The sequence below is a fragment of the Mesocricetus auratus genome, unplaced genomic scaffold (assembly GCF_017639785.1).
Source record: "Mesocricetus auratus isolate SY011 unplaced genomic scaffold, BCM_Maur_2.0 Super-Scaffold_2245, whole genome shotgun sequence".
NCBI lineage: Eukaryota > Metazoa > Chordata > Mammalia > Rodentia > Cricetidae > Mesocricetus > Mesocricetus auratus.
Window position 1 is genome coordinate 50,665,033 of NW_024429180.1, and position 20,799 is coordinate 50,685,831.

General features: G+C 50.5%; 2 protein-coding genes across 7 annotated transcripts in view; both read left to right on the forward strand.

Moving 5' to 3' along the window:
- The first annotated feature begins 6,098 nt into the window (after positions 1-6,098).
- Sftpc (surfactant protein C) lies at positions 6,099-8,980 on the forward strand. 4 transcript variants are annotated; one of them, XM_040734336.1, is made up of 7 exons: positions 6,099-6,254; positions 7,193-7,351; positions 7,662-7,784; positions 8,015-8,125; positions 8,329-8,346; positions 8,437-8,588; positions 8,799-8,980. In XM_040734336.1, exons 1-6 carry the CDS (start codon positions 6,138-6,140, stop codon positions 8,575-8,577), a joined length of 669 nt encoding a protein of 222 aa, XP_040590270.1. In that variant the 5' UTR covers positions 6,099-6,137; the 3' UTR covers positions 8,578-8,588; positions 8,799-8,980. The 4 variants fall into 4 exon arrangements, with proteins under 4 accessions (XP_040590270.1, XP_040590308.1, XP_040590347.1 ...); XM_040734413.1 differs by having other exon boundaries at positions 6,160-6,218; XM_040734460.1 differs by lacking the exon at positions 6,099-6,254 and adding an exon at positions 6,418-6,492.
- Positions 8,981-9,704: 724 nt separating this feature from the next.
- The window catches only part of Bmp1 (bone morphogenetic protein 1), a 44,012-nt gene continuing 32,917 nt past the window's right edge, over positions 9,705-20,799 (forward strand). Inside the window, exons 1-2 of one of the 3 annotated variants that reach the window (XM_005070998.4) lie at positions 9,705-10,045; positions 18,310-18,423. In XM_005070998.4, coding sequence (XP_005071055.1) covers positions 9,877-10,045; positions 18,310-18,423 — 283 coding nt within the window. In that variant the 5' untranslated portion in view covers positions 9,705-9,876. The remainder of the gene's footprint in view (positions 10,046-18,309; positions 18,424-20,799) is intronic. The other 2 variants (XM_005070995.4, XM_040734183.1) reach the window with 2 other exon arrangements.

Sequence of the window (20,799 nt, forward strand, 5' to 3'; positions counted from 1 at the left end):
TTCTATGTTGTCATAAAAGTACTCTGGAATTTTCCAGAGCTACGTGGCAAGTCTTTTATGAAACCTCAGACTAAAGAGATTTACAAAAATATAACAGCAACACTTCGTTCTACAGCTATTTTTGTTTAAAAAGGCAAAGGCATATGGGTTGGCAAGATGGCTCAGCAGGTTGTCACCAAGCCTGATGACCTGAGCTCAACCCCTAGGACCCACACAGTGGAAGGAAAAACTAAATTGTGAAAGTTATCCTCTGATCTCCACATGCATGCCAAAGCATGCTAATGCCTCCCTAAATAATGGATGCAATCATTAAAAAAAAAAAAAACAGGGTTTCTGTGTGTAGCTTTGTAGACCAGGCTGGTCTTGAACTCACAGAGATCCTCTTCCCTCTACCTCCCAAGTGCTGGGATTAAAGGCATGCACCACCACCACCCGGCTTTTGCAATAATTTTTGTTAAAGATTTAGACAGATATCAGGGAATATAGTTCAGTGGTCATGGGTTCGAGCCCCCAGTTCAGTTGTTAGAGTGTTTGCCATTAATGTGGTTCCACCTCCAGCACCTCATTTTTTTAAAGGTATATAGATGTATGGCTGCTCCCGGCACTTGGTAGGTAAGAAACAAAGAAGCTCAAGGTTATCCTCAGCTGTATAGCAAGTTTAAGACTAGCCTGGGATACTTGGGACCTTGTCTCAAAAGCAAAACAAAGAGATGTGGTGGTGCATGCATGCATTCAAGCACTCCGGAGCGGTGGTTCTCACCTTCCTAATGCTGCGACCCTTTAACACAGCTCCTCACGTAGCAATGGTCCCCAACCATAGCATTGCTTTCGTTGCTACTTCATGTCTGTAGTTTTGCTACTGCTATGGAGTATAATGCAAATATCTGACATGCAGGACATCTGATAACCCCTGTGAAAGTGCCGGTCAATCCTCAAGGGGGTCTTGACCGACAGGTTGAGAACCACAGTCCTAGACGGAGGCTAAGGTAAGATGATCAAGAGTTCAAGGCCAGCCTGGCCATATAGTGAGAATCCCACCTAAGAAAAAAAAGAAGCATCTTTCCCAACTGTCCAAGCTTCAGTCATCAGGGGAAATCCCTGCTCTGAGTTAAAGTCTCCCTTCTTGCAGACTGGGATACTCCTGCCTTTTGACACTCACTGGCCTCTGCTGGTCCAGTGCATGCTGCCTTGTGCATGCCAGCCTGAGGGACAGGAGCAAGGAGGGGTAGGGAGGATGGCTGGGGCAGCTGGACAGCCATGCCCACTCGTCCCTGGCACGGCTTTGCCCGGCACACAAAGGGCAGAGTGAATCTTGTCCTGGATGGTGCAGCTGAGGGGCTGGGAGCAGGAGAGGGATAGTGGCCACTGTAAGGTTTTCCACTGCCCGCAGTTTTACAGAGGACAACCCAGAGACAAGAGGGAGGAGTTTGGCTCATAGGCTTAGCCTCATAGTAGGCGATAGTGATGATGATTGGCCTCTCATATCCATGAAGTCATTGCAGTGTCAGGACAGCTTAGTGAGGGGGAGAAGGCAGGTGGTAGTAGTCCCATTTCAGAGATGAACACAGCAGAGTTTAGAAAAGCGCTGCGGGTTCCAGAGCTTCCAGGGGGAACACAGAGCTCAGGTACCAAGGGACTTACAGAAGGAGCCTCCTTGTGTTGGGAAACTGTCTTGTGGGTGCATATGATCACATGTGGGGCGGTACGCGTGTTCCTTCCCCCGTGACAGGTTCACAATATATAGGGTGACAACCTTCCTCCCACCTTTCATAGCTGATTCCAGTTAACATTATGTGTGCTAAATGGAGTAAATTGTAGGGGGCAATGAGAGATTTCAGAGTCTGGAGCTAGGATAGAGGGGTCACAGAGCAGGTGCCGCTGACTCTTGGCCTTTTAGGACGAATGGGATTCACAGTAAGGTCTAGCTTCTTCAGTAAAAGCAAATAAAGAAAGCTGTACCCCAGGGCTGGCCTGGGGGGGCAAGGTTGAGATCTGTGTCTACCCAACTGAAGAGACAGCTTCCCTCTTTCCCCAATCCCTCTCCCCCTCCCCATCCTCTCTAAGGAACCCAAGACCCCCTACCAGGTGTTGAGAAAGATCTGAAATTCCTGACAGCAGCTTCTCCCAGTCCCCAAACAGACAAATTAAGACAAATTAAGTTGTTGCTGTTGTTTTAAAGTTGCAACACTGTGAGAACCCAGCCTAAGGGCAACCTGCAGGGGAGACTGAGGACCTGAGAGAGATCACTAAGATCTTAGTGATGATCACAAGCCCCAACGGTAGCTCCCATTCTGAATAAGTGCCACCAACTGGACACTGCGGCCCCCTGAGATGCCCACAGGGACCCCGAGATGCCTGCAGCTCTTGGCTGTCCTGCTGGCCTGCTGCCCACCTGGCTCAGGCCCAGTGTGTGTGAGTCAGCCATCAATCTCCAGGTTTCCAGGACAACCCTGGGTAGGAGTGGGAGCCTGGGGGATGGGCAGGGAAGTGGGCAGTGCAGGCCAGCTGTCACCTGCACACAACCAAGGGGAGAGGACACTGGCTTTCCCCTGTCTTCCTTCCCTCAGCCCTCCCCTTCTTCCACTCTTGCTAAGACACTTTGCTGAGCTGTGGGAGGCTTAGGCAAATATTTAAGGGGGCCATTAGAGGGGCGAGGAGGATGGTAGGAGCAAACATTTCCTTCCTTCTGCTCTCCACTAAGTGCTCAGGAGCTCTCATCTCAAATGCCAGGCTTTTGTCCACCCTTGAGACTGAGGCCCTCCAGCTGGAGAGGGCAGGGATCCTTGGGGGACAGGGGCAGTTGCCAGGGCTGGAGGGAAAGGGGCCAGCCCATGATCAAAGGCAAGGGCAAGGTTCTAAGGAGCCTGGGACACAGGCTAGGAAGGGATGCTATTTCTAAGTCTGGTACAGTTGGCTGCTTCTCTAGGTTTGGCCTTCATCAATTAGAAGGTAGATGGAGCTGAGCTCGGTGGCACATGTCTGGAATCTTGCACTCAGGAAGCTAAGCCAAGGGGACTGCCACCAGTTTCAGGCCCACTTGGGTAGAAAATAAGGCTGTCTCAAAATAACAAGGGACTGGAGAGATGGCTCTTGCAGAGGATCAGAGTTCAATTCCCCACACCCAAGTCAGGCAGTTTACAAGGCTCTGTGACTCCACATCTAGGGAATCTGACTCATTCTTACAGCCTCCAGAGGCATTACATGTACATGGTGCACAGCTAAGCATGCAAGCAAAACATAAATCTCAAAAACAACTTCTTTGGAAAGATTTGAAATGTTTCTATATATTTAGATTTGATACTGTATATGGATATTTCTAAGGTTGACCATTTGGCACTGGAAAACAAATTGGTGTGGTCTTCCCTGGGGAAGGCCATTTCTCTGATACCCCCCCCCCCAGGTTTCCTCAGTTGCCTGTAGTTCTTTGTGTAGGACTGAGGCATCGGGGGCTTTTTCCCATCCAGGTTGGTACATTTGTTGGTGTCATCCTTGTTCAACTCACATTTGGGTGGTGATGTTGGTGAGACTTTAATGTGTGTAGCATCGGATGTTGCTAGGAAACAAAGTCTCACAGCAAATTGCCTGATCCTGGTTTTCTGGTCCTCACAATCCTCCTTCCTCTTCTACAATGTCCTCGAGCCTTACGTGATCCACTGGGATCAGGCTCCACAACTCCGCATTCTGTTGTATGATGTTTTTTTCGAGACAGGGTTTCTCTGTGTAGTTTTGGAGCCTATCCTGGCACTCACTCTGTAGACCAGGCTGGCCCTGAACTCAGAGAGATCCACCTGCCTCTGCCTCCTGAGCGCTGGGATTAAAGGGGTGCGCCACTGCCGCCTGGCTAACTCTGCATTCTGATTGGTTGTGGTTTTCTGTAGCAGTCTCTATCCATTGTAAAGAGCAGTTTCCTTGATGAGGGGTGAGACTACACTTATCTCTGGGTGTAAGGACAATGTTTATAGAGCGTTGTTGGGATTATGCTGGCTTAATAAATTAGTGGTTGTAGATTCTCCTCCAATAACCATGACGTCACTAGCACTGAGTAGTAGCTAGGTTTCCAGTATAAACCATGGATTCTCTTTTGCGGAGGGGGTCTGAAGTCAAAGTAGAGAGCTGTTGGTTACTCAAAGGCAATTTTTAAAGAATATGTGAGAGTGTGTAAATGTATATAACTTCTTTTTTTGTTTTTGTTTTTTTGAGACAGAGTTTCTTTGTGTAGTTTTGTAGACTAGGTTGGCCTCAAACTCATAGAGACCCTTGTGCCTCTGCCTCCCAAGTGCTGGGATTAAAGCCGTGTGCCAACACCACCCGGCTAATATGTATGTAACTTCTATAGTCTATTTTGTATACGGGACTTGCATGCCTGTGGATTTGGCGTGTCCATGAGGAATCCTGGAAACAATCTGGAGCTATTAAGGGGCAGCTGTGTAGAAGGGTGTCAGGTAGATACAGGGAAGTACTGGGCTCCAGCTTACACATTCATAAAGTTGAGAGGTGCAAAGATGTTTCAAGACCACCTGACCAACAACTGGAAGGGAACTGGGGGGCTAGAGAGACGGCTCAGTGGTTACAAGCATTGCCTACTCTTTCAGAGCATCCAGGTTTGATACTCAGCACCCACATGGAAGCTCACAACTCTCTGTGACTCCAGTCCCAGTGGGTCTGATGTCCTTTTCTGGCTTCCAAGAGCACCAGGCATGCAGGTGGCACACAGGTAAACATGCAGGCAAAACACCCATACCCATAAAATAAAAATAAGTAAATCTTTTTTTTTGGTTTTTCAAGACAGGGTTTCTCTGTATTGTTTTGGAGGCTGTCCTGGAACTCACTCTGTAGACCAGGCTGGCCTCAAACTCACAGAGATCCACCTGCCTCTGCCTCCCGAGTGCTGGGATTAAAGGTGTGTGCCACCAACACCTGGCAATAAATAAATCTTTAAAAGGGAATTGAGGGGCTAGAGAGATGGCTCAGAGGTTAAGAGCACTGACTGCTATCCCAGAGGTACTGAGTTCAATTCCCAGCAACCACATGGTGGCTCACAACCACCTATAATAGAATCTGATGCCGGCTTCTGACCTGCAGGTATACATGAAGAGCATCCTTATACATAAAATATAAATACAATAAAATCTTTTTTAAAAAAAGGAATTGGGGAGAATTTGGGGAAAGAGAAGGAAGGGAGAGAGGAGAAGGAGGAAGTCATGAAAGTGAATTGAATGGGATTTGGTTAAATCACATTGGGCAAACTTAGAAGCCATAAAAAGGAGATCAGAAGGGTAGATAGAGGGGTAGAAGGGTAGAGGAGGCTGATTGGGGCCACACCCAGCCCTGTGCAAGGTCGTCTTGCTTAGGAAATGTCTGGGGATGTAGCCCAGTGGGAACCGGCTTCCCAAGCATGCTCATGACCCTAAGTTTGATCCTCAGCACTGGAAGGCAAAAAGTAAGGCCTGGATTAGCCGTCAGAGCATTCAAGAGTAACAAACAGGACTCATGCCCTAGTAAGAGGTTTGCAGCTGTGGGGACAGGGTTTCCAGAGTAAGAAAATGGCTAGAGCAAATTCAAGGTTAGGGACAGCACATGTGGGAAGCTGGATAAAGAGGAACTGACCCTGTCTAAGAAACCATACTAATGGACTCCCAGCTGTTGCTCCACGCCCCGTTCCTCCAGTAGACACCTCTCCACCCCCATCAATAATCACTACTTTCTCAGTCCCTGAATGGAACTCATGTCTGAGCCTGGGAGGAGATTATCTGGTAGAAAGGGATGGCCAGATTCTTGGCTACCACGGGAAAGGTTTGGCCTGTCAAACCAAGAGAAGCCACAGGGCTGCAGGGGCAGGTGCCAGCAAGAGAGGCAGACATGCCAGAAAGACACCCACGGTGAGAGGAGCAGGTGGCCCGAGGGTGAGTTTGCTCACCTCTCCCAGGTTTGCTCTTGTTGGGGCCAAGAGGATTCATGTGCCTAGGCCAAGGGCCCTTGGGGGCTCTTGCAGCTGGTTTATCAGGGCCTAGGCTCTGAAAAGCCAGGAACAAACAAGCTTCAAAGCCAAGGACTTGGCTGGCAGACAGAAGACCCGGTCCTTCACCTCTGTCCTCTCTCTCTGACGATATATATAGGACACTGGCCACACCAGAGAGATGAGAAGAGAAGAGAAGAGAAGAGAAGAGAAGAGAAGAGAAGAGAAGAGAAGAGAAGAGGAGAGAGCCTACAAAATGGATGTGGGTAGCAAAGAGGTCTTGATGGAGAGTCCACCGGTGAGTGTGTGTGTGTGTGTGTGTGTGTGTGTGTGTGTGTGTGTGTGTGTGTGTGTACACATAAGTGTACTGGACTGGCCTGCTCCATCCTCCATAGGCTTTTTTCTTCAATTAGTTTAGGATTGGGCTGTTAGGATGGAGACACCATGATCATTAAGAGTCCCTGGAAGAGGCAGGCATGGCAGCCATGAATTCCTGTATAAAGGAGCTGAGAGCCACCACAGGGGTCAATAGAAAGGTCCGTGAAAAACGCTGCTAGGGTCACCGAGTAATTAGGAGGTCGCAGAGAAAATGGCCTGTGAGGTTGGGGTGTAGTTCAGTGGGAAGAGTGCTTTGCAAGCACAGGACCCTGGGTTCGGTCCCCAGGACCACACAAACCAGACACGGGGTACACACCATTTGGAAGTGTAAGCAAGATAATCATTCAGTGTTATCTTTAGATATGTAGGGAGGTAGAAGGCAGCCTGGGTCATCAAAAAAAAAAAAAAAAAAAAAGAGAAGGATGGCTCCTCAGATAGGCATGAAAATAACACATGAATTGGATTAGGAAGAATGTGCAGGCACCCACAAGGCAAAAGAGAAAGGCATAGAATGAAGAAAGGGAGTCTACAAAAAGGCATGGAGATGGCGCTACCTGGATCCTTGGAAGGAACAAAAGATGCTGGCTATGTCTGAGGTGCCAAGAGTGTTGGGAGAGCATATGACTGCTAACTGGCTCTCTTGGATCCTTCCAAACCTAGATTGTGCCTCTAACTTCTTAAGTCTCTATGGGCTTGTTAGAATCCAACCACTTTCCCAAAAGCCTTCTCTGATCTCCCCAGCTCTTCTCTGCATAGTCATAGCTTACAGGGGCACAAGTGCATGTCTGGGTTGTACAGGGAGAGGAATGGGCATCCTCTCAACTGCCTGTTTGTCTCTCTGCTTCCCTCCTTCTTCAGGATTACTCAGCAGGTCCCAGGAGTCAGTTCCGCATCCCCTGCTGCCCGGTGCATCTCAAACGCCTTCTCATCGTGGTTGTGGTGGTGGTCCTTGTTGTCGTGGTGATTGTAGGGGCCCTGCTCATGGGCCTTCACATGAGTCAGAAACATACCGAGATGGTGAGCTGGCCTGGGTTGAGCACAGACTAGCAACGGGGAACGTCAGACAGGGGAAGTTGCTGGAGTGGGCAAACTAGAGCGTATCTTGGGTGACACAAGCAGAGATGGAGGGTGGCAGGCCAGCGTAGATGGTTTTCCCCCAGGTCCTGGCCTACAGTGTGATAACCACCAGTCCCTCCAATACTGTTATGTTTAGCCTTCCCGAGATCTCAGGAAAGAGGGAATTGCATTTGACCAGAAGGCTCTGGGTACCAAAAGGCTAAGAAAAGAAAGAGGAATGCCAGGCAGCACTCTGACAGCCTCTCCCTAGGTCCTTGAAATGAGCATTGGAGCACCAGAAACTCAGAAACGCCTAGCCCCGAGTGAACACATGGACACCATCGCTACCTTCTCCGTTGGTTCCACTGGCACTGTTGTGTATGACTACCAGCGGGTGAGTATGCCTGAGGGACCAATGTGACTTTACTGGAACTGCCTAGTTGTACCACCTCTTTCCAGAGGTCTCTCCCCATTCTGTGCCTGGCTGCTTTCCCTCGGATGCTCGAGTCGAGGACTCAGATATGTCTCCCAAGGCCGATCTAAAGGGAGTTGTCTGAGAATCAGGGTTGGGGAGTGAGCAAGACAAGAGACCTTCCTGAGTGACCTCTGGTGTTACATGCCTAGCTCCTGACTGCCTATAAGCCAGCCCCCGGAACCTACTGCTATATCATGAAGATGGCTCCAGAGAGCATCCCCAGTCTTGAGGCTTTTACTAGAAAATTCCAGAACTTCCAGGTGGGTGCGTGAGTGAAGGGAGTGAGCTGTCTCTCTCCAAGGGTTGGGGAGAGGAATATTTGAAACGATGGCTAGTGTCATCGGGATGGTTTTGATTCTCCTGGGCCAGATGTGTTCTCTCTACACTCAGCTGTGTCTCACACCTTCCCCAGCTGTCAGCTGGCCTGCTGCTAAGTTGTGCTTCTGTGTGCTTCTGATTTCAGCCTAGTCCCTCTGTATTGGTGAGGAAACAGCCTCGGAGATTTTGCCTGGCTAGCCTAGTGTCCGCAATAAGGACTGCAGGTGAGACTGAACATACGCGTTCTTTCCAGGCCAAGTCCTCAGCATCCACCCCTAAGCTGGGCCAGGAGAAAGGGCATGATACTGGTTCCGAATCTTCCGGGAGAGACCTGGCTTTCCTAGGCCTTGCTGTGAGCACTTTGTGTGGAGAGCTACCACTGTACTATATCTAGGACCCCCTCAGGTGAGCAATGGTACCTTTGAGGGTACCTGCCCAACACTGGGAAGGCTTGGGCTGCCTGCTTTGTCAGGGGACCTACTAGGATTCTTGAAGTTAGTGGTCTGGGGATGTCAGAGGATGGCAGGCTCACAGACACAGCCCACACTGGGATCAAGCGGGTGGCTCCCCAGTCCCCCTCCTTCGTGAGATAAACATCAGTTCTTTGCTTCACAGGGTCGGTGGTAACCGCATAGGGACAGGAAAGACCCTCAGTAAAGGGTCTCTTGCAGATGAGCAGGAAGCTGCTCCTGTTCGGGCCGGCAGGACAGGGTAGAAGTCAGTAGACGACAAGGGGTCTCCTACAGGCCAGGAGTCTCCTACCACAAAACAATAAAGCAGCCTGATTGAAAAACAAAGGGTGCCATTTCTTTTCTTCCACATTTTCAGTTTCGCTCCTGGCGGGAGTCGTCCTGGGAAGGAAAGGGTTTGGGGGAGTTGGGGCGCTTTGCCACATCCTTTCTGTCTAAGAGTGATGGGGATTTGGTCCTACCCCAGGTAGAGGGGAAGGGGGCAAAAGGCGGGGATAGGGGACGGGACCTAGGTGCCATACACGGGTATTAGGCGCCCTCCAGCGGTGTGTCCGCAGGGAAGGACAGCGACAGAGACAGGCTGAGAGACAGTAAGACAGAGACAGCGAGAAGCTAGACAGCAGGTCTGAGACAGACAGACTGGAGTCTCAGGCTGAGAGAAGGACCGCTGATCCAGGGATTGAGAGGCAGGAACGGACCTGACAGCGTGTCCGGAGCCCGGAGGCACTCCGCCCCGCGCCGGACAGCGGCCACTAGGGGGCCCCTCGCGGGAGCGGTGCCTCCGGGCATCCCGGGCCCGCGCCCCCTCCCCGGCCTCGGCCCCAGGCAGCGGATCCCCCTCCGGGGCGGGCGGCGCTACTCTCGCCCTCCCCGCCCGGCTGGCGCGCTTCCCGGCCCGGCCGAGCACGGTCCCGGCCCCGAGTGGGGCCGAGCTGGGCGAAAACCCGCCCTCCAGCGAGCTCATTTCCCTAAAAGGGGGGGGGGAGTGGGAGGGCGGCGGAAAAAAAAAAAAAAGGGAGCGACCGAGCCGAGGGCGAGGGGACGCCGGAGCCCAGGGCCGGAGCGAGCCGGGCCGAGCGGGGGGCGGGAGACAGGAAACGGGACGGGAAGAGGTGGCCGCGGGGGGAGAGCACCTCCCCTTCGCCTCCAGCGCTCCTCCAGTGCTCCCTTCCCCGTCGCCCCGCTCCCGCGTCCGGGCGCGACCGCCACCGCTGCCCGCCAGCATGCCCGGCGTGGCCCGCCCGCCGCTGCCGCTGCTGTCGCTGCCGCTGCTGCTGCTGCTGCTGCTGCTCCCGCGCGCCGGGCGGCCGCTGGACTTGGCCGACTACACCTACGACCTGGGCGAGGAGGACGCCCCGGAGCTTCTCAACTACAAAGACCCCTGCAAGGCGGGTGAGCGACCCCCGGCTCCCAGGGGCGCACGGGAGCCGGGCGTGAGCAGGCCGGGATCGAGGTTGCGAGCCGGGCAGGGGTTGGGGTTGGGGTTGGGGGAGGACAGTCCAGTGTGGGAAGCTGGGAGCTGCTTGGTTGGCAATGCAGTGGGGGAACAAAAGACCGAGGGAGAAAGGGAGGGGGAAGTTTGGGGGACTTTTAGGACTGAAGTTTTGCTGCTGTTTGTGGAAACTGCTGCGGCTGCCGCTTGCCTTCGAAGAGGATTCCTGGGGAAATCTCCCTGGGTCTTAGCGAATCCCGCTGGCAAGGAGGCTTTTTCTCCACAGGGAAACTTTACTGGCCAACTCCTGTGTGAGTGAGCGTGTGTGTGCGCGCGCGTGTGAGTTTGTGTGTGTACTTTTCCCTTCTCCCCTATCCCTCCTGCTTTATGGGTTATTGGTGTTTGCCCGCTTGTCTGTTTGCCAGAGTGCTACACATCTGTCTGGTTTGCTGCCCAGAAGGCCTGCAGCTCCAAAGGAATAGATTTCCCGGATACTCAGCCCAATGGAAGGAGAAAGTTTTTCAGGGGGTTGCATGAGATACTCCTTCGTGGGCAATCCTGTGACTCCAACCAGATGCAGCAGCTCTCCTGGCACTCAAAAGACAGCTGTCAAAGTCAGAGAAATCAGGCTAGGAGAGGACTTACCTGTGCCCCTGTGTGCCAGGAGAGCTCTGCCAGAGCCAAGTTGGGATAGCAAATGAGCCACACAAAGAGAACTTGGATATTTTACCTCAGGTCTCTCACCCCACAGACACCTGAGGTTAATTAGTCTGCGTGCGTGCGTGCGTGTGTGTGTGTGTGTGTGTGTGTGTGTGTGTGTGTGTGCGTGAGTGATCTTTGTCCATGAGGACCCTCCTGCTATGATCTCCCTGGAATGACCTGATGACCAGGCACTCAGGCCATTGGCCTAAGTGATGTCCCTGAGCAGGCTGCCTGGAACACACTGGGGACAAAATGTCACAACTTTTCCTCAACTTCCTGCTTCCCCGCTTCTGACTTCAGTCTGTCTATGAAGAGCTAGAGCCAGGGACAGGGACACAAGGAAAGGAAGTGGGCACGAAGTCTTGGGACAGGCAGCTGTAGTTCTGACCACAGGGAGTTTGAGCCATCCACTCTCCTTGCTCCATCCGCCCTTGGGTGGATAGGGACCATTTTAGTACAGGCAGGACAAGCCAAACCCTTCACTCCTTCCTCCTCCATGCCTGGCGGGCTGTGGGCAAACCAGGACATTAGCTGTCTCCATCTCATTGTATGTGATGGGTTGGCAGGAGGAAGATTGAGCAGGGCATAGACTCTGAAGGACTCATTAGCCACCAGAAAAGTTAAGCAGGAGTGACAATACATCCCTTCATAGAGCTGGAATAGGGTCTACATCTGGGAACACATATAAATCATTTATTATTAGCATATGATAAACAGTAAATAAACATTTAACCCTTGTGCCCTGTGCCCCTGGCTCTTTTTCTTTTGAGAGAGTATAGAGTTGGATTTTAGGAAAAAGCTAACATCTCCCTGACCCTCTTCAGTGTCTTTTATCCGTTCAGTAATGCACATTCCCTGATATGTCTCTGGCCTGGATTTGATGTGGGAGGTGCCAGGCAGGTCACTGTCCTTAAGGAGATCACCATCTGAGTAAGGACCCAAGAGCACAGTTACACAGCATAACCCAGGAAGAATTTGGGGCCCTGGTCATCTCTTCATTCCTGGTGATGTGGAGGGCAGAGCAAAGTGATGGCAGGGATCTGGGTCGGTTTGCAGAGTGGAGGCTCTGTGGAGGATGTGGGACCGGAGCACAGCCTCCAAGAATGAGCCTGGAGCCATGCTGATGTTGAAAGTGGGAGTGCTTTTTGGGAATGGCAAGAGGCTCAGGGCTCCATCCCCAAGTCTCAGATTTCATGCTAGGGTGGGGCTGGCTGAGTTGGAGCTTCAAACAAGGGCTGTGGAGAAAGCTTTCTCCACCAGGGTGAAGCGAGGCTGGTGGGGAGCTCAGCCAGGCCTGAGGTGGCGGAGAGGGCCTAAAGCCTGACAAGGCCAAGCTTCAGGGTCAGATCAGGCCTTCTTCTTGGGTGTGACTGATGCCTAGGCCCCATGGCCCACGCCTGGAAGGAACTGGACTGGTGTACATACACACACATACACCTTGGCTGAGCCTCGCCTGCTGTCCCCTCTGCAGGCCACCAACTCTCTTCTTTGTGTTGCTCCTTCCTGCCTGACATGGCCCCTCCGTATCCCTGACCTCCAGCTGCCAGGGGTGCCCGTAGCAGGTGCCCGTCTCTACTTCCTTTGGAAGTGGCTGGTAGACCTCTCCTTCTCCCTCCTTCTTTCTCCTCTTCCCTTTTCTTCCCGAACAGAGGGTTAGCAACGAAAGCCCTTTGATTCTCCCAGCTTAAACGGGATCTCTCTGTTTATTCTAAACATAGCCAGGCCTCATCATTTGAAAAGTATCTCTGTAGTTACTATTTGGGTGAGACTTTTTTTTAAAACTTCTATCAACGGGGTCCCACTAAATTGGCCCTGAGCTCGTCATCCTCTGCCCTTAGCCTCCCACGTGGTGAGATTACAGAGGTGAGCCACTATATTCATTTATGGCTCCTGTTAGGAAAGACAAAAATTAAGACCCTTGATGTCCTGGGGAAGGTTCTGAACTTTTGGGCCAGAAGCCAGCCTGGGCTATTGGTGTGCTTAAGGCTAATTCTACCAGGTCTGCTGTGAGGGGATTTACTGCAAACCCTGGTTTCTTCTATGTTGGATGCTGAGCCATGAAAGAGGATTTCAGAGATTCCCAGGGTAGTGTCTCCGCCCCAGATGTCTTGCCACTGACACGTATGGCTTTCACTTAAAACTCAGCTGGCAGCCAGTGGGTCTGCAGGAGGAGAGGTGGATGGTCGGTAAGGACCCTTCTTACCACCCTTACCCCAGGGGCTGTGTGTCCTAGGTGTGGAGTCCAGAGGAAGCACACGATATTATCTCTCACCAGACAAACATTCCCTCTTCCAGACACCCTGAGTGAGTCACTCCACCCACTTAAGACCCTGTTCCTTGCCTGAGTCACCCTCAATTTTAGGTGCCCCAGGCATGGAGGAAAACATATCTCCATGGGCCCTAATGGAGGGAGACCAGATAGATACCTTCTCTTGTTTTGAGACAGGATCTCACTATGCAGCTGTGGCTGGTCTGGAATTTACTCTGTAGACCATGCTGACCTGGAACTCACAGAGATCCACCTGCCTCTGCTTCCTGAGTGCTGGGATTAAAATATGCACCGCCACAGCTGGCAGGAAGAAGGGACTCATGAATTCTGTTTCTCCAGAATTGACTTGGGAAAAACATTGGTGGCGGTGGTGAAGGCGGGGAGCAGGCCATCTCCTGAGGAGGTTTATGGGGGCCCAGTTGGTCCCTTCCTCCCTACTCATGTGCACATCTCTGTCCATTCCTGGGAGCCCTCCTCCTTTGAGGCGTGCGGATTGTGAAATACAGTGTACTGCTATTTTCTTATGTTAGAACACCCTGGAACTTGCACAGGGAATTGGTTGTTGTGCACATTTGCATATGTGTCTTTGCTTCGTAGCAGGTCTGTTCACCTGTGTGTGTTGGTGAGCATAGGTACAATTGTGCATTGGTGTGTAAGTGGACAGGAGAATAAGTCCATTTGTATATTCTGGGGCCACAAGTACATCCTCCCTTGGCTACAAGTCTGCATTCATTGAGGGGGATACATGCCTGTCCTGCGTTCATGGCCTTGGCACTCCCGTCATACCAACCAGGTTCCTACAGGAGGGGAGGCCTGGCCATGCCAAAGGGGAGGGGACTTTGGAGTCCCGAGGCTGACCTAGGGGACAAAGATTGCTCTCTAGGTCCACATGCACATTGATGTGTCTCTGTGACCTTTTCCCTCCAGCACTGGGCTGGCTACAGAGCACCCTCGAGTGCTTCCTGGCTAGTTTACAACCCAACAAAACAAAAACTTTTGATCCTGTGTTGAAAACAGCTGCTACTTTGACCCTGACCTTGACCCTGGGGCTTCCTTTGGACCAGGAAAGCATCCGGAGCCCTCTTGCATTTAGATTGTCCCACTTCCTAAGGTTAGGATCCTAGATGGACCAGCTGTCAGCCCAGCTCCTGGCCATAGGCTCCTCTCCAACCCCACCCTGCCCCCATTCTGTTCCCATGCATTCTCCAGCCGTGACATCTCCACCACAGGGCATCCAGCTGAGCTCTGCAGCTAGGCCTGCTCCTTCTTCCTGCCCTACCCTGGTCCCACACTGCCCTGGTCTCACAAGCCAACGTGGTTCTAGAATTCTCTGTTCATAGACTGATCCAGCTGGGGAGTGAGTGCCAGGGAGCGAGTATGTCTAGGGAAGGGTTGGAGCTGATGTTGACTCTGGGTTGGGGTTGGTGTGGTGAGCATAGGGAACTGGCTGGTTAGTAGTTGCTTTCTATGCTCCGGGCTTGGTGTAAATGCTTCTACACACCCGGTTTCTTGCAGTACTCTTAGGAGGTGCATTCTATCATGTGCCTTCTTTTCTGTAGGAGAAAACTGAGGCTTCAAAGAGCTTGCCTGAATGTCAGCTAGTGAGAGACAAATTGAGGTTCAAAGACTTCAGTCTCTGCTTCTGAAGACTGCTCTTTGCTGATAGCCAGGCCCCATGGGTACGGCTGTCTACTGTATCTGTGGGTTCTGCACCCACAGATTCCACCGACCATGAATCAAAATTATTTCAGGAAAAAATAGTCTTCAGACTTGTTCATTATTCCCTAAGAAATACAGTATAATAACTACTAGATATTTACATTGCAGGAAATATTGTAAATCATCTAGAGATGACTTGAAGTATATAGGAGGGGTGAGGGTATGGTCAATTGGTAGAAGACTTGCCTAGCATGTACAAAGCCCTGAGTTTGAACCCAAGAACTGTTATTCAGGTAGAGTGGTTCACACTTATAATTCTAGCATTTGGGAAGTAGAGGCAGGAGGATCAAAATTTCATGGTCATCTTTGGCTATATAAGGAGGGAGTTTGAAGCCAGGGTGAGCTACACAAGACCCTGTTTCAAAAAAGGGGGGGCTGGGGAGATGGCTCAGAAGTTAAGAGCACTGACTGCTCTTCCAGGGATCCTGAGTTCAATTCTCAGCAACCACATGGTGGCTCACAACCATCTACAATTCAATCTGGTCCCCTTTTCTGGCATGTAGGCTGAACACTGTATATATAATAAATAAATAAATCTTAAAAAAAAGAAAAAGAGAGAACCTATGAAGATATGATTATGCTTTATGCAAACACAATGCCATTTTATATATGGACTCGAGCCTCTGGAGATTTTGGTATCTGTAGGGGTCCTGGTATCGATACCCTAGGGAGACTGAGGGACAGCTGTGTCTGATGATGCCCATAGGTGTGGGTGTAGAAGCCTGGAGATGCCATGTATATGCAAAAGTACAACGTGTACAGTAGTTCAAGGTGTTCCTATGTTGGCATACAGGAACCTACCATCTCCTCTATGGAGTCTCTCCTGTCTCATGCCCCTTTGCAAAAGAGACTCTTGACTAGTTACAGGCTGGTGACCTTGGACATGCCATCTCCCTCTTTGGCCCCAAGGTCCTGATCTCTGTAGTCAAGGCAGGGGGCTGGTGTCTAGCTATGAGGTTATCTCTCCAAATGTTTGTAATGAGACACTCCTAGGGGTGTCATGGCTTACTGGGCATGTTGTGGGTGGGCCAGGATTAAATGGACTCATTAATGAGAGAACACTTTGTGAACTGGAAAGTGGTGGGTAAATTTCAACAACATTTACATAAGGTGTCATTATTGCTACTATTACGGGCTTAATGAGTTCTCAAAGCTTGCCACTGGCTTGTGTCTGTTGGAGCTTATATCTGTGTTTTTTTAGAACTCTGTGTGTATATTTTTTTGTCTGTGTGGATGTGTGTATCTGAGTGTCTATTTTTGTGTATACGAATTTACAATATGGGTTCCTGAGAGGTAATGAACTTGAGTAAGTCCACTGGACTAGGAATGGTGAAGTATGAGTATAAAGCAAGCCTTTCTGAGGCTTAACAGTATAGTCTAAAGTCAGTTCCCTTCTGGGCCTCAGTTTCCTAAATTGTTAAATGAAAGATTGACTTGATGCTAAGGTCACTCCCACATTCTGTGTCTGTGTGAGCATGTGTCTCTTTGCAGACCAAAAGAAAACTGTCACGATCATTCATTCATTCATTCACTATGCTCTTTCTACTCAAAAGCTAGTGCTGGGTGCTGCTTCCATGTGCAGGGGTGTAGTCCCTGACCTCAATGGCTCTGCACAGACAGTATGGGTTTGGATGTCACCATATGCCCATAGGGACATTAGCCATCTGTGACTAAGTGTGTGATAAAGTAAATGTATACGTACCCACCCAGTGGGGCCAACTGGGGAGGAGGAACCTGTGTGTAAGGCCTCAAGGTTAAAACAATCTGTGTCATGCTGACTCTGCGGGATGAGAAGCAGATGTTACAGCAGCTGCAGGGAGCTGCTGTGCTGTCACCTCCAGCTCGGCCTCCCTCCTCTCCTGGTCCAGCCTAGCCCAGTATGAAGCTCACTCACATCTGGGCTCCTTCCAAAGCACACAGCACTATGCTTCTGCTTCCTCTTACCCCAGACTTGTCAGAAAGAAGACAGGCTGTTCAACCCATCTCTCCAAAGGCTTCTCTTCCCAGGCCCAGAAATGGAAATGATCTCTTGGGAGGGGGATTGTCCTACCCCTGTGCCTTTCCTCCCCAGAGGGAGGACCCAGAAACTTAGGATTTGTTTGAGAACCGTTAACACCTTTCCCTGTTAACTGGGAACTTCCTGGTATAAGTCTTGACCTCCCAGATTTGCCTACTGTTTTATCAGACCAAGCACTGGAGAGTGCTAGTCAGTCAACTTCGTGATAATAATAATTGTAACCAAGCACCTGAGAGTACTAGTCAGTCAGTCAACTTTCTGATACTGTAACCAAGCCGCTGAGAGTGAGGACTGATTTGGAGAAAAGGTTTATCTTGGCTCATGGTTCTGGAGTTTCTAGTCTGAGATAGTAGAGAACTTGGTTCTGGAGCCTCTTGGAGGCAGCAGATTTTAGTGGGAACACTTGGCGGAGTAAAATGACTCATCTAACTAACCAGGAGGCAAAGAAAGGATGAGGAAAAGGCTGGGTCCCAGGATCCCCTTCAAGGGCACACACACCGTGACACAAGCACCTGTAAGGCCCCACATTCTAAGGGTACACAGAACCTCCCAGTGGCACCACCTTGGGGACCAAGCCTTAAAATGCAGGCTCTTAGGCACCTTTTCTTCATGTTTCCTACCGTCAGAGCACATGTCTCTGTGGACTTCTCTGAGTCAGTGTTTGTGTGAACTTTGTGTTGTAAGGGTTAGCTCCATAGGGCCTGGGACTCTTTCGCCTTGCTACTCTCTGACTTAATGTCTGGCCCGTAGTGGGTAATAATTATTTGCTGGAGATAATGGGAAGAGTGACACAATCATGTCTTCATGGGAATATTTATTTTATTAATAGTTTTATTTACTCTCTGTCTCTCTGTCTCTCTTTCTGTCTCTGTCTCTTGCACGCGCACAGGGACATCTTGTAGGAGTTGGTTCTCTCCTTCGTCAGGTCATTGGGTTGGATGCAAGCACTTTTATTCACTGAGCCATTTCACTATCTGTTTGTCTGTCTGTCTGTCTGTCTGTCTATCTATCTATCTATCTATCTATCTATCTATCTATCTATCTATCTATCTGAGGCAGGGTTTCTCTGTAGCTTTGGAGCCTGCTCTGGAACTCGCTCTGTGCACCAGGCTGGCCTCCAACTCATAGAGATCTACCTGCCTCTGCCTCCCAAGTGCTGGGATCAAAGGCGTGCACCGCCACTGCCCTGCACCATTTCACTATTAAGTCTCAGTGTGCAAACCCCAGGCCCAAGAGATCCTTTTGCCTCAGCCACCTGAAAAGCTGTGGCTGTAAGCATGTGTTATCACACTTCCTTCTTGTTGGGATTTGAAGTAAAAAGCAGGTATAATCCCTAAAGAGATTCTAGAAGCTGACCTGTCTGTCGTTCTCCTTGGTCTTTCTCAGGTGGCGCCTGAGGACCAGAGTGGCTGTAGGGATCAGGGCCATGTATCCCCTGTTCCAGGGCTCTGAGCACAATGGGCACAGCCTTGGGTAAGAGGATTAACTCAGCCTCTGGCCACTTTCTTTTTCTCCAGCCGCCTTTCTTGGGGACATTGCCCTAGATGAAGAGGACTTGAGGGCCTTCCGGGTGCAGCAGGCCGCAGCTCTCAGGCAGCAAACAGCTGGAAGGTCATCCATCAAAGCCTCAGGTACACGGGGACAGGCTGGCTCTCTGCGTCCTAGAAATGTGTTTCAGATTTGGGCGACAAGAACTCCTGCCCCCACCCCCATTTCCAGCCAGGCCTTCATAGGGCAGAGGTCATGAACCTGAACCCAGCAGGGGACTGTCTTCCTTTAGGTATCTTTATCCTTTCCCCAGAGGAGAGATTAATGTTGACACCTGTGGGAACCAAAAGCCAGTATTTTTCCAGCGTACAGCTTACAAAAGTATTATCCATTCTTGATGGTCTCCAGCCACCTTCAAGAGTGTCTTAGAGAGGGTTTATATTGCTGTGGTAGGACACCGCAAGGAAAAGCAGTTTGGGCAGGAAAGGGTTCACTTCTGTTTATAGCACTCAGGTCAGATTCCATCACTGTGGGAGGTCAGAGCAGGAACTCAAGGCAGGAACTGAAACAGGGGCCGTGGAGGAGTGCTGCTTCCTGGCTTGCTCCTCCGGACTCTCTCACCGCGCTTTCATGCACGCCCCACGACCGCTTGCCCACGAGTGGCACCAGCATGGTCAGCCAGGCCCTCCAACACCAACCATTAATCAAGACGATACCCCACAGACTTGCTTACAGGCCAGTCTTAAGACATTTTCTCAATTAGGAGTTCCTCTTCACAGATGACCCTAGTTTGTGTGAAGTTGGAAAAAAATTCAATCGGGACAAGGGGTGTCAGGACCACACGTTTCCCAGAAGCCGAGCCTAAGTCTCGCAAGGGTAAAGTGATTTACCCAGCGTCACACACAGTGTGTTGGTGACAGGACTGGAACTGGAATTCAAACCGTTGTCTTCCAGTCCAGCACGCTGTGGCCAATACCACAGTCCCTCCTGGGACTCCTGGTCCCAGTGTGCGAGCTTCTAGGCAATCTTTGGGGCTTCTTCAACACCCCTCCCAAACTGTCTCCAAGATGGAGCTGTTCACCTTTACCGCCAGGGTTCTGTTCTGTGTCTTTCCATGCCGCACAGAAAGGGTTTATTTACATGTCCTAAATAAAGCTGGGCTCAAAGCTCTTTGTTTCCTGGCAGCTCAAGCACCTACCAGCCTATGTGATTGGTGATTGGGAAAGCAGAATGGCTGAATCGTCTTTTTCCAGCCTCCTGGCTGCGGTGCTGAGGGCACTCTAAGATCAGGATGGCACTGGACCATGGTTCAGAAAACCTGCATGGAGCTCTCCATTGTATAAGTGAGAGATTCCGATTGAGATCCAGTTCTGGGCATACTTGGGTGTGCTAGGCTCTCTTCCCTGCCCAGCAGAAGGCACGATCCTGGTGTGAGAAATGTAGGGGCCGTAAGCCAACTATCCAAGAGGGCCATTGGTATCCAAGGGTACTCTGGTGTCTTAGTGTCAACAGAAGTTTACAGGACTTCAGTGGAGACTAGTGGGATTGGCACAGGGGAAAGTCTTGCCAGGGTCTGCTGTCAGCCCACCAGGTGATCTCGGGCACAACCTTGGCCTTAGTCTCCTCTTCATTCAGATACAGACAATGGCACTTGCCCCAGTGCCATAGAACTGCTGAGTCACGTGGGAATATGGGCCCTAAAGCCCCGAGAAAGCGTATTCTTCACTGAGACAAAAAGGGACGTTTTCCAAACCTTGGATCCCTTGAGTCCTCATAGTTCTTGGGAATCAAGTACCTCGTTGTCTTAGTTTGGAGTCCTAGCCCATTCTTGCTGTCCATGGCAGTTCCAGCTGCTTAGAGCACAGCCCCACAGCTATTATGGAACTTTATAGTTATTTTACATAGTCAGCCATGAAGAATGAATTAGCAAATACTGAGTCATTGCTCCTAGGAGAAATGCAAGTTCCCACCAGCCTTTGGTTACGGTTTTGTAAACTGATCACTATATGATCACATTTTATGTGTGTTTCACTTAAAAGATACCTTATTTAATATAATGTTAGTTCGTTAACACTGAACTCATGGCTAGCAGCATTGACTTCAGCCAGAACAAATTTATTGAATGTGGGCATTTCTTGGTAAGATACATCCCAGCTTTTGTTTTGCTGTTGTTTTTGAATGCATGTGTGATAATGGAGATTACCTGGGGCCTCATGCATGCCAGGCAAGCATTTTACACTGAGGTACCTGCCTAACTCCATTTTTTTTCCTGTGTTGTTTTTCAAGACAGGGTTTCTCTGCATTGTCCTGGCTGATCTGGAACTCTCTGTAGACCAGGTTGGCCTCGAACTCAGAGATCTGACTGCCTCCATCTCCCAAGTGCTGGGATGAAAAGCATGTGCCACCACCACCCAACTGCCTAGCTCCATTTTTAGATAGGGTCTCTCTTAGTTACCTGGCTGGCATTAAATTCAGAGTAGAACTCAAGCTGGCCTTGCACTCAAAACCCTCCTGCCTCG